The following is a 14,069-nucleotide window of genomic DNA, read 5'->3' on the forward strand; positions in this document are numbered from 1 at the left end:
ACAGTGAAATGCTCGCAGGCCGACAGTGAAATGCTCGCAGGCCGACAGTGAAATGCTTGCAGGCCGACAGTGAAATGCTCGCAGGGCGACAGTGAAATGCTTGCAGGCCGACAGTGAAATGCTCGCAGGGCGACGATGAAATGCTCGCAGGCCGACAGTGAAATTCTTGCAGGCCGACAGTGAAATGCTCGCAAGCCGACAGTGAAATGCTCGCAGGGCGACAGTGAAATGCTCGCTGAGTGACAGTGAAATGCTCGCTGGGTGACAGTGAAATGCTTGCAGGCCAACTAGCTCTCACAGTCTCATGTCAGAATTAGACATTCATCCATGTTTCTCAAATGTCAAATTTCAGTGTTTAAGGCTAACTTTTGGCATTAACTCCACATTTTTAAGGTTAGGGTTAAGTTTAGGCATTAACTCTGAATTCTTAAGGTTAGGAATTAACTCTGAATGGTTAAGGTAACGGTTAAGGTTTGGGATAGGCTTAAAACTAAAATCTCAAAAACAACTTTATAACTGAAACCTACTTGAAGGTAACAGCGCTCACTGTTGCCCCTAGTGGCAGGTTTCCACGTCATCTCCCGACGTTCTCAGACATGGGTGGACGTCGAATACTGACTTGTATCACGGGTGGCCTGGTTGCGCAGGCAGCGCGATCCACAGGGCCAGACGTTTACATACTCACACGCAGAAAAACAGTAATGACTAGGCGGGTTGCAGTAAGCTGTTGTTTTGGGAAATGTAATGTGATGAGTCTTTTGTGTTTGGGCTCTGAGTAATAGCAGGGCTGAAGACTCACCTGCAGCGACGGAAGAGAGGAGAGTAGCTATTGCTCTGGACCCGATAGGATATTTCTATCTGTCTCTGTCGCTCACACACACACACACACACACACACACACACACACACACACACACACACACACACACACACACACACACACACACACTCTCTCTCTCTCGCACACACGCATGTACAGTACAATATCACACAATGTCACAGCAGACGCATGTGCACAATGCCATGTGAGCTACTGAGCAGAGCTGCTCTTTTTGAGGACAGACACAGGGGAGTAGAGGTCTACTCTTTCAACAATGAACCATCACCATGCCAACCACATTGTTGTTCTCGGTACCAGCCTTGGCCTTGGCACTGCCCACATGTTAGCAGTGGATGATTCAAGGGCATTAAGCGCGCTGGGGGTTCCAATTCAAAGTGTGTGTGTGTGTGTTTGTGAGGGTGTGTGTGTGTGTGTGTGCGTGTCTCTGCGTGTGAGTGCGTGTGTGTGTGCACACTTGTGTGTGTGTGTTTTTGTGTTCCAATACAACGCTCCCATGCGAAGATTCTCTCTCCACAGTTCTCCACTAGAAAGTCTGCTTCTTGTCCTTTCTTCTATAATAGAGAGCAAATTACAGGAAACACTGACCATATATGGGGTGTATAACTTTGTAATATTGTTTGCTTACAGCTACAATCTGGGATTCGTTTTTTCAGGAAAACGCCAGCCTGCCACTTGTTTTGGTAAATGTTAAGAATTCAAATGACCATTAAACAGATTCCCAGATCCCAGATTGTACCTTTAAGAACAGAAATAACCTTGGTGATCTAGATGGAAACAAACACGTGACAGCGAGACGAGATAATGACTACACAGTTGAGTGATTAATTGGTATCTGTCGTTCTCATGCTTTAATTAATGTAATAAGGACTAATGCTGGAATGTGTTTGTCATGTTAATTACCAGTGGCTAATTTCACACAGACACACACAGACACATAGACACACACACACACACACACACACACACACACACACACACACACACACACACACACACACACACACACACACACACACATACATTGTCATTAGCTAAGGCTAAATGTCTTCCCTGTCTCTTTGACTTCCAGTGCTAATCGAGGGAGGGACAGAGGTGTACAACAGAAGGACAGTCTCTGAAGTATCCTACCAGAGAGGAATACCAGTACTCAACCTGGACTAAAGAATAATACAGTACAACAACAACCCATGTGTTCCCTTTGGAAGGAAGAATTCACCAATCACTAGGTGGGATCTGCACTAAAGAGCAATAGAGGGACCATGTAATACTTGACCTTATCATCTAGCCACCATGTTAGAACTAGTCTGAAGCATTCAGAAGGACCGCCACAACATCTACCCTTCATCAGCTCAGAGAGAAGACTCTGAGGATACTACCAGGATGGGTCCACATTGAAGGAGATCAGAACCCCTGGATCTCTTCACCAAAGAGGAATAACACCAGACTTCTCACCATGGACTTGGAGGAAAGCTCCGTCCTAGACCTGGAGTAGGGGACAGTGGGGTTGTGGGCAGTCCATAGGAGGTAGGGTGTGTGTGATAACCATCCTGGAGTAGGGGATAGGGGACTAGTCCATAGGAGGTAGGGTGTGTGTGATAACCATCCTGGAGTAGGGGATAGGGGACTAGTCCATAGGAGGTAGCAGAGGAGTGATAACCCCATGGTGGATCTGCTGTGAGGAGTACTGAGGACAGGAAGGACCCAGGAGGATGTCATCAGCCGGAGGAGAGTCAGCCAGCTCGGAGCTCCAAGCAGGTGTCAAAACCAGCACGCTGAGACGGGAGTCCAGGAGGACTAAAGGTAAGAATTCTAGATGCATGGATGTAATGTATGCTATGCAACACCCCCATCCCCCCTACCCCCGCCCTCACACACACACACACACACACACACATACACACACATATATACACACACAGACACACACACACAGACACACACAGTGGCTCACACATACGCCCACATGCATACGTGTACACACACATGCATACATACAAACAAAGGGAAGGTACATTCCCCTTGGTACAAATGAAGTTATTATATTCTATTGCATTCTAACCCACCCACACACCAGATGGGAAGGTATGTTAAAAACATGTACATACATGTTACAGCAACCCACACAAAGCACACAGACGAAATGTACACTGTATTCTCACAGAATACAAACACATCCCAATAACACACACACACACATTTATAGACAAAATAAAAAGACAGACACTTGCATGTGTGGCAGTGAGCAGTGACACACTTCTATCTGTATTAATAGTGAGTCATTGTAGACGTGGATAAATATCATTCCTCCTATCAGAGAAAACTTCAGTCAGCCTTCAGTCACAGAGAAGAAGAGAGAGGGAAAGAGACAGAGGGAGAGACAGAGGGAGAGAGAGAGAGAGAGAGAGAGAGATGCATAGAGGACGGGAGAGAGACAGAGCGACAGACACAGAAAGAGAGAGAGAGAGAGATGCATAGAGGACAGGAGAGAGACAGAGCGACAGACACAGAAAGAGAGAGAGAGAGGTAGAGCGCCTCCAGAGCTGTCCTGCTCCACCCAGGGACTCATCCAGATGCAGCAGCAGATCTAGAGCAGCTATTGGCTGTAGCCAGGGGGTTGGTAGTGTCATGATTTAGTTGTGGGTTCGTTTCCCACGGGGGGCCAGTATGAAAAACTCACTTAACTGTAAGTAGCTCTGGATAAGAGCGTCTGCTAAATGACTAAAATGTAAGGAGAGAGAGGAAGATAAATGTATTATGCTTGCTTCTCTCTTGCTCTCTCCCTGTCCTTCTCTCCTTTCATCCCTCCTCACTCCTTCCCTCCCTCTCGCCATCTCTGCGTCCATGAATAAAGCCGGTACAGTAAATCTGGCTTCTCCTAGAACAGAAGCAGCAGCAGCAGGGCTCTGGGGTCAGGTCCTCTGGGGTCAGATCCTCTGGGGCCGGCCATTTTAGTGGATCTGTCCGTCAGATCACACCAGATAAATGGCCGGGCTGGCGGAGAGCCTATCGATTTGAGTTAAGTGGAGGAGGGGAGAGAGAGGTAGGCTTATTACACACATGGCCATGCGAAGCGACACGATAGGCCACTGGTGGAGAGAGACAGGACAGGCTATCAGAGCATGTTATCAGTGCAGGCTTTAGCATGTTAATCACTGGAGATGCTGTTTAGATTCATAGTAATGGAAATGGGATTAGCATGGAGATTGGTGCACACTGTCATAAAGCGCTGGGCTCAGAGAGGTGACTGACTAGGCTGGGTGAAGAACCCTCTCAAGGTGTATTGGCAGGATGGCTGGATGGATGGATGGATGGGTGGATGTATGGATCGTGGGAGGGTGGATCGGTGGGTGGATGAATGGCAGAGCTTTAGACAAAGCCTGTACCTGTTTGGCTAGGTGGGTGGGCGGATTATAAAGTAGGTTAATATAAGTGTGTTTTCAGATGCAATTTGGTTATTTCTTTCATTGTGCTTAACGTTTCCCCTGATATCGCCCAATAATTTAGTTTTCATACTTTAAAAAAATGAAAATAAGTAATATACACTGCTCAAAAAAATAAAGGGAACACTAAAATAACACATCCTAGATCTGAATGAATGAAATAATCTTATTAAATACTTTTTTCTTTACATAGTTGAATGTGCTGACAACAAAATCACACAAAAATTATCAATGGAAATCAAATTTATCAACCCATGGAGGTCTGGATTTGGAGTCACCCTCAAAATTAAAGTGGAAAACCACACTACAGGCTGATCCAACTTTGATGTAATGTCCTTAAAACAAGTCAAAATGAGGCTCAGTAGTGTGTGTGGCCTCCACGTGCCTGTATGACCTCCCTACAACGCCTGGGCATGCTCCTGATGAGGTGGCGGATGGTCTCCTGAAGGATCTCCTCACAGACCTGGACTAAAGCATCCGCCAACTCCTGGACAGTCTGTGGTGCAACGTGGCGTTGGTGGATGGAGTGAGACATGATGTCCCAGATGTGCTCAATTGGATTCAGGTCTGGGGAACGGGCGGGCCAGTCCATAGCATCAATGCCTTCCTCTTGCAGGAACTGCTGACACACTCCAGCCACATGAGGTCTAGCATTGTCTTGCATTAGGCGGAACCCAGGGCCAACCGCACCAGCATATGGTCTCACAAGGGGTCTGAGGATCTCATCTCGGTACCTAATGGCAGTCAGGCTACCTCTGGCGAGCACATGGAGGGCTGTGCGGCCCCCCAAAGAAATGCCACCCCACACCATGACTGACCCACCGCCAAACCGGTCATGCTGGAGGATGTTGCAGGCAGCAGAAAATTCTCCACGGCGTCTCCAGACTCTGTCACGTCTGTCACATGTGCTCAGTGTGAACCTGCTTTCATCTGTGAAGAGCACAGGGCGCCAGTGGCGAATTTGCCAATCTTGGTGTTCTCTGGCAAATGCCAAACGTCCTGCATGGTGTTGGGCTGTAAGCACAACCCCCACCTGTGGACGTCGGGCCCTCATACCACCCTCATGGAGTCTGTTTCTGACCGTTTGAGCAGACACATGCACATTTGTGGCCTGCTGGAGGTCATTTTGCAGGGCTCTGGCAGTGCTCCTCCTGCTCCTCCTTGCACAAAGGTGGAGGTAGCAGTCCTGCTGCTGGGTTGTTGCCCTCCTACGGCCTCCTCCACGTCTCCTGATGTACTGGCCTGTCTCCTGGTAGCGCCTCCATGCTCTGGACACTACGCTGACAGACACAGCAAACCTTCTTGCCACAGCTCGCATTGATGTGCCATCCTGGATGAGCTGCACTACCTGAGCCACTTGTGTGGGTTGTAGACTCCGTCTCATGCTACCACTAGAGTGAAAGCACCGCCAGCATTGAAAAGTGACCAAAACATCAGCCAGGAAGCATAGGAACTGAGAAGTGGTCTGTGGTCACCACCTGCAAAACCAGTCCTTTATTGGGGGTGTCTTGCTAACTGCCTATAATTTCCACCTGTTGTCTATTCCATTTGCACAACAGCATGTGAAATTTATTGTCAATCAGTGTTGCTTCCTAAGTGGACAGTTTGATTTCACAGAAGTGTGATTGACTTGGAGTTACATTGTGTGTTTAAGTGTTCCCTTTATTTTTTTTGAGCAGTGTACTCATAAATGAAAAGAGGTACAACCCATCCACAATAAAGGACAAATCCTTTTAGCCTTTTAGATTTGAGCCTTTTTGTCTGAGGAATTTCGATCCATGGTGTTTTCTAACCAGACCAGATGTCAGAAAAACCAAACCCTTACTGCAGTGTGTGTGTCTTCCTGCCTGTGAAGGTAAAGGCAAGCCACCCCTCTGCCCATCGATGGAATTGCTTCACATGCGTGACTTCACTCCATCTCCATAGCAACTGTTGCTTGTCAACTGTAATCTGTGCAACAAACAATTTTTACTTCAACAAAAGAATGGGGGAAAAAGCCTCAGCATAAATCTACAGTCAGTGAGTATTGCATTGGCAGGGTTGAAAGATGCCCTAGAAATTAAACACCATTATGACCCCGTACATTTTAGCTCCACATCATCTTCTATTCCAATCACAAATAGGTAATGGTGACACCTTAAACTCAATCTAATTATTAACCAATTTATCATCGGAAGTCCCACTATGCCATCATAGGCTACTCAGATGTGTCACACACCGACATGTTTATTGAGAAGGCACTGAAATGAAATATATTTTATATATTTAGTCAAGAATAGAATCTATCTTCTATATTGTTATATTGAAAAATTATCAAATTGGGGGCACATGCCCCTTCAGTTTCAATAGGCATGACACCTCATATCATACTGTTGTAATCATTGCTGTAATGATTCTGTAATTTACCCCCTGCTAAAGAGTCACCTGATCATCACAACCCAGCCAAAGCACATTAATACATTTTTTACATTTTACATTTTAGTAATTTAGCAGACGCTCCTATCCAGAGCGACTTACAGTAGTGAGTGCATACATTTTCATAAATTTTTCATACTTTTTTCAATAGTTGTGTGTAACTGTGATGTGATCAATGTATTATCCACTGACTGTATTGATGATGTGCACAATACCCCTCGTTAACTCACTAATTGGTTTAACTAGCTCTGGTCCAGGGCATTAGTGTGGCTTGCTAACGCTGAGCCTTCAACAAAGGTGCACAAACACCCTGGACCAGAGTGTAGACCTAATTTTATCCTACCTCCAGGTCTGTGTCCATGGGATCCAGGAATGTGTGCTGATGTTTAGTAAAAGTGTGTGTATGTGACGTGTGTGTGCTGAGGCTTGTGAATGATACTTTATCTTTCAACACGCAGGGGATGGAAAGGGAAGAGGAGGCAGATGGTGCAGATAGACTCTACTCTAGTCTACTCTAGTCAGGCCTTCATATTTTATGCTGCTTCTTAGCCCCAGCAGACCAGGAAAACTTCTGTAAGACTAACTGACTAAAGCTGAGTTGTGAACGAACTCAGACAAAGAGACAGATGGATGGATGAATGTAATACATACATTCAAATTGCACATGTATAGATTCATATTATAAATAGACAATGATGCAAAGATAGATGGGTAAAATCCTCGCAACGTTCAAAGGTTAAGCTTTATTGGATGCTGGGCTCCCCAACTAAAGTTGCAGTTGCCAACTACTCGTATCTGGAGGGCCACGTATGATTCTCCATCTGGTGCCGTCCTGCCATCTGTCCTTTCCTTGTCCCCATTTTACTGAGGCGTGGGGGTGCAGACACTATCTTCTCACAGCCAGCTAGTCCATTGACTCCACTCCGTAACCAGTATGGAGGAGGGCTAGCAATTGTCCTCTCAATAGGCTGAGGTATTTCGTCTCAGGTGGTTAATTGGAGAGCTTTAGTCTGAATTGATCCAGAAACCAGTTACTCTACTGCATCCACGCTCTACTACACCCACAAATCAAATCAAATCAAATCAAAATGTATTTGTTACATGCGTGGAATACAACGGGTGTAGACTTTACTGTGAAATGCTTGCTTACGAGTCTTCCCCAACGTGTGCCTCTTTGCTTGACATCATGGGAAAATCTAAAGAAATCAGCCAAGACCTCAGAAAAATAATCGTAGACCTCCACAAGTCTGGTTCATCCTTGGGAGCAATTTCCAAATGCCTGAAGGGACCACGTTCATCTATACAAACAATAGTACGGAAGTATAAACACCATGGGCCCACGCAGCCGTCATACCGCTCAGGAAGGAGACGCGTTCTGTCTCCTAGAGATGAACGTACTTTGGTGCGAAAAGTGTAAATCAATCCCAGAACAACAGCAAAGGACCTTGTGAAGATGCTGGAAGAAACAGGTACAAAAGTATCTATATCCACAGTAAAACGAGTCCTATATCGACATAACCTGAAAGGCCGCTCAGCAAGGAAGAAGCCACTGCTCCAAATCCGCCATAAAAAAGCCAGACTACGGTTTGCAACTGCACATGGGGTACAAAGATCGTACTTTTTTGAGAAATATCCTCTGGTCTGATTAAACAAAAATAGAACTGTTTGGCCATTATGACCATCGTTATGTTTGGAGGAAAAAGGGGGGACTTGCAAGCCGAAGAACACCATCCCAACCGTGAAGCGCAGGGGTGGCAGCATCATGCTGTGGGGGTGCTTTGCTGCAGGAGGGACTGGTGCACTTCACAAAATAGATGGCATCATGAGGAAGGAAAATTATGTGGATATATTGAAGCAACATCTCAAGACATCAGTCAGGAAGTTAAAGCCTGGTCCCAATTGGTCTTCCAAATGGAAAATGACCCCAAGCATACTACCAAAGTTGTGGCAAAATGGCTTAAGGACAACAAAGTAAAGGTATTGGAGTGGCCGTCACAAAGCCCTGACCTCAATCCTATAGAACATTTGTGGGCAGAACTGAAAAAGCGTGTGCGAGCAAGGAGGTCTACAAACCTGACTCAGTTACACCAGCTCTGTCAGGAGGAATGGGCCAAAATTCACCCAACTTATTGTGGGAAGCTTGTGAAAGGTGAAACGTTTGACACAAGTTAAACAATTTAAAGGCAATGCCACCAAATACTAATTGAGTGTATGTAAAATTCTGACCCACTGGGAATGTGATGAAAGAAATAAAAGCCTAAATAAATCATTCTCTCTACTATTATTCTGACATTTCACATTCTTAAAATAAAGTGGTGATCCTAACTGACCTAAGACAGGGAATTCTTACTAGGATTAAATGTCAGGAATTGTGAAAAACTGAGTTTAAATGTATTTGGCTTAGGTGTATGTAAACTTCCGACTTCAACTGTATGTGTGTGTGGGTGTGTGTGTGTGTGTGTGTGTGTGTGTGTGTGTGTGTGTGTGTATATGTGTGTGTGTGTTGTGTCGTATGCTTGTGTGTGTTATGTGTTTGGGTTTTGTGTGAGAATGTCAGTGTAGTGTGTGTGTGTGAGTGTGTATACAGTGTGCTTACAGTGCCTTCAAAAAGTATTCACACCACTTGACTTATTCCACATTTTGTTGTGTTACAAGGTGGGATTAAAATTGATTTAATTGTCATTTTTTTGTCAACGATCTACACAAAATACTCTGTAATGTAAAATATTTGAACATTTGTAAAACGTTTATGAAAATTAAAAAACTAGTATATCTTAATTAGATAATTATTCAACCCCTTTGAATAATTTGATTTTCTCCAAACATAACGTTTTGTATTCAGGACATAAAGTTAATTTATTTGCCACATTTGCAAAAGGATGCATGTTTTGGAATATTTTTTAGGTTATTATTGTGGAGTGACTACAATGTTGTTGATCTATTCTCAGTTTTCTCCTATCACAGACATTAAACTCTGTAACTGTTTTAAAGTCACCATTGGCCTCATGGTGAAATCCCTGAGCGGTTTCCTTCATCTCCAGCAATTGAGTTAGGAATGATGCCTGTATCTTTGTAGTGGCTGGGTGTATTGATACACCGTTAATTAATAACTTCACCATGCTCAAAAGGATATTCAATATCTGCTTTTTAAATGTTTTACCCATCTACCAATAGGTGCGCTTCTTTGCAAGGCATTGGAAAACCTCCCTGGTCTTTGTGGTTGAATCTGTGTTTCAAATTCACTGCTCGACTGAGGGATCTTACATATAATTGTATGTGTTGGGTACAGAGATGAGGTACTCATTCAAAAATCATGTTAAACACTATTATTGCACACAGAGTGAGTCCATGCAACTTATTATGTGACTTGTTTAGCACATCTTTACTCTTGTACTGATGTAGGCTTGCCATAACAAAGTGTGGTGTATTGAGAAATGTATTATGTGTTAATGAGTTTAGATTTTAAATGGTTGCAAATAGCCAATGGGATTTGTATGCAGGGGTTGAGTTATTTGAATTAACAAATGACAATGAATTAACAAATGACAATGGGGTTTCCGTTATTGCATTGAAGTGATTGGATTACGTGATGCAAGGGCGGTGAAAGTTCAATGATGTATTGAAGAGTTGGGCTGAAGACACTGTAGAGAGTGGTCGACTGGAATGTGTTAAGGAGAACAAGAAATAATTCTGTTCTGGTTATTATAAGTGTGCTTCGGAGTCTTCAGTAAAAGAACCCAGCATCTTAGGATGCAACAACAAAGGGGTTGAATACTTATTCACTCAAGAAATGTCAACTTTTAATTTGTAATTAATTTGTAAAAAAATCTGAAATACATAATTCTACTTTGACATTGTGGGATATTGTGTGTAGTCTAGTGACACAACATCTCAATTTAATCCATTTAAAATTCAGGCTGTAACACAACAACATCAAGGGGTGTGAATACTTTATGAAGGCACAGTATATAATAATATGCCATTTAGCAGATGCTTTTATCCAAAGCGACTTACAGTCATGCGTGCATACATTATTTATTTTTTGTGTATGGGTGGTCCCGGGGATCGAACCCACTACCTTGGCGTTACAAGCGCTGTGCTCTACCAGCTGAGCTACAGAGGACCATATATATAGTCTTGTGAGTGTGCAAAGAGTCAGTGCAAGATAGGTTAAACGCAGCTAGTCCGGGTAACCATTTAATTAACTATTTAGCAGTCTTATGGCTATTTAGCAGTCATATGGCTTGCGGTTAGAAGCTGTCTCGGAGCCTGTTGGTCCAAGAGCCGATGCTCCGGTACCATTTGCCAGACTGTAGCAGAGTGAACGGTCTATAGCTTGGGTGGCTGAAGTCTTTGGCAGTGATGTCCTGGGCCGTCCGCATTACATTCTGTAGAGCTTTGGATCGAAGCCGGTGCATTTGCCATACTAAGCGGTGATGCAGCCAGTCAAGCTGCTCTCGATGGTGCAGCTATAGAACTTTTTGAGGATCTGAGGGCCCATGCCAAATCTTTTGAGCCTCCTGAGTGGGAAGAGGCACTGTCGTGCCCTCTTCACGACTGTGTGGGTGTGTATGGACCATGTTAAGTCCTTAGTGATATGGACGCCAAGGAACTTGAAGCTCTCGACCCGCTCCACTACAGCCCCGTCGATGTGGATGGGGGCATGCTCGCCCCTCTTTCTCCTGTAGGCCACAATCAGCTCCTTGGTCTTACTGACGTTAGGGGGAGAGGTTGTTGTCCTGGCACCACACTGCCAAGACGCTGACCTCCTCCCTGTAGGCTGACTCATCGCTGTCGGTGATCAGGCCTACCACCGTCGTGTCATCAGCGAACTTGATGATGGTGTTGGAGTCGTGCCTGGCCACGTATTCGTGGGTGAACAGGGAGTACAGGGACTAAGCATGCACCCCTGAGGGGCCCACATGTTGAGGGTCAGCGTGGCAGAGGTGTTGTTGCCTACCCTCACCATCTGGGGCCGGCTTGTCAGGAAGTCCAGGACCAGTTGCAGAAGGAGGTGTTCAGTCCCAGAGTCCCAAGCTTGGTGATGAGCTTGGAGGGGACTATGGTGTTGAAGGCTGAGCTGTAGTCTCTGAACAGGATTCTCACATAGTTATTTCCCCTCTTGTCCAGTTGGAAGAAGGCAGTGTGAAGTGCAATAGATTAATCTGTGGATCTGTTGGGGCATTATGCGAATTGGAGTGGATCCTAGGTGTCTGGGATGATGGTGTTGATGTACGTCATGACCAGCCTTTCAAAGAACTTCATAATTACAGATGTGAGTGCTAGAGGGCTATAGTCATTTAGGCAAGTTACCTTGGAGTTCTTGGGAATAGGGACAATGGTGGTCAACTTGAAACATATTGGGATTACAGACTGGGACAAGGAGAGATTGAAAATGTCAGAGAAGACACTTGCCAGCTGGTCTGCACATTTTACGTGCCCTAGTAATCCGTCTGGTCCGGCGGCCTTGCGAGTGTTAACTTGTTTAAAAGTTTTACTCAAATCGGCCATGGAGAGCGAGATCACACAGTCATCTGGAACAACAAGTCATGCAGGACTTGGTGTTGTTTTCCTCGAAGCGAGCATAAAGGCATTTAGCTCGTTTGGGTTTTCTGAGTCACTGGGCATCTCACGGCTAGGTTTCCTTTTGTAATCCGTTATCGTCTGCAAGCCCTGCCACATTCGACAAGGGCCGGAGCCGGTGTAATAGGATTCCACCTTCCTCCTATATTGTTCTTTTGCATGTTCGATGTGTCGTCGGAGGTCATAGCGGGCTTTCTTGTATGCGTCCATGTCCTTGTCCCGTTCCTTCTAAGGAGTAGCTCTAGCCTTTAGCCCAGCACGGATATTGCCTGTAATCCATGGTTTTGGGTTTGGATACGTTCGTATAGTGACTGTGGGGATGATGTCATCTATGCACTTATTAATGAAGCCTGTGACTGATGTGGTAAACTCCTCAATACTATCAGATGAATCCAGGAACATATCCCAGTCTGTACCAAGGAGCCAGGGTTCCGGTCTAGAAGCTCCTACGGTTTTGCTTCGGTACTGCAGTTTAACTGACACCCGGCCCAGAAAGACAATTTCCTGGCTAGGGTGTCCTAATAAGACACCCTAGTCATCACCTTTGTGCACAAAACATCCATTGAATTATTCAAATAAGTCTGATTTTTTTCAGCACTCACAGCCGAAGATATTATAATGTTATATTCATCCAATGTCTGCCATGTCGCTGCTCATGCTGCTCCCTGTGCACACTGAGTGCTAGTGCACATGTGATGTTGGTCTGTATAAACTGGATTAAACCTGGATATAGACGGTCCATGAGTAGATTGCCTTGAAATCAACGGTCGGACATCTTGGATACAGTCTCCAGTTGTTATTATACCTCAGTGGTCTGTACTAGCAAAACAGTCTTCATCGGACGGTACTTCCTGTTTGAGCTTTTGTTTGTAAACAGGAATCAGGAGGATAGATTCATGGTCTGATTTGCCGAAGGGAGGGCGAGGGAGGGCCATGTATGCATTTGTGTGGGTAGAATAAAAGTGGTCTAGAGTTTTAGCGCCCAAATTGGTGTAGGAGACGTGTTGGTAGACGTGAGGTAGAATGGCTGGAACGACCTAGCGAACAGACGCGAACTGGCTGAGTCAATTCAGTGGCTAGCTTTGCACTTGGCTAGCTAACAGTAGCTGCTAGGGGTAAGTTATAACCTACATTTGTGTTTTGTTTTTACATACTGGTAGCCAGAGTCGTTCAAGGGAATTCGGGACATGGGTGACTAGTTAACGTTAGCTTGGCTCTCTCTGTGTGTTCGTGCCGTGGGAGGAAGGGTTGCTTCGTTGTCTGAAAGCAATGGCTAGCTAGTACGCTAACTATTCTAGCTAACTAACTGGCTGAATAAGTTGACGACGGACTCACTCAAGCTGTCGGGACTAACCCACAACGTTAGACACGGACACGAATGATCTGCTTGGCGTGTTGACACACTGGTGGTTTGTTGTGGCCGAGTATTGGTGCTAAACCGTGTTGTTGGAGTCCGGCATGCTAGTTGGCTGTGGCGTCATATGACTAGGTGCCCTGGATGATTTTCATGGAAGAATACTGTACCAAGTTAGCTAGCTGAATAAACTAAGTTAGTCTATTCCTAGAAAACATTGAACCGCTGTAGTTTACAACAAGTATAGTTTCTGAGGTGGAAGTTGGGAAAGTTTTATATTTGGGTGTTTCAGTGAAACGTAAGTGAGGGAGGCCCCGCTCTCTCCTTTCCCAGATGTTTAGTTCATTTCATTCCGATCTCCTTTGCATTATTGTAGCCATTTTCTGTAGCCTGTCAACTATGCCTCTGTCTATACCTGTTCTCTCCTCTCCGCACA

The 14,069-nt window shown here is 45.0% G+C and overlaps 1 protein-coding gene across 1 annotated transcript in view; it reads left to right on the plus strand.

The window, feature by feature from the left end:
- Nucleotides 1-14,069, plus strand: part of LOC121534493 (disabled homolog 1) — a 77,128-nt gene that overhangs the window by 17,720 nt on the left and 45,339 nt on the right. Inside the window, exon 2 of the mRNA XM_045206053.1 lies at nt 1,911-2,641. Within this exon, the coding sequence (XP_045061988.1) occupies nt 2,551-2,641 (91 nt within the window). The 5' untranslated portion in view covers nt 1,911-2,550. The remainder of the gene's footprint in view (nt 1-1,910; nt 2,642-14,069) is intronic.

The sequence above is a fragment of the Coregonus clupeaformis genome, chromosome 21, assembly GCF_020615455.1.
Source record: "Coregonus clupeaformis isolate EN_2021a chromosome 21, ASM2061545v1, whole genome shotgun sequence".
In the NCBI taxonomy this organism is placed as follows: Eukaryota; Metazoa; Chordata; class Actinopteri; order Salmoniformes; family Salmonidae; genus Coregonus; species Coregonus clupeaformis.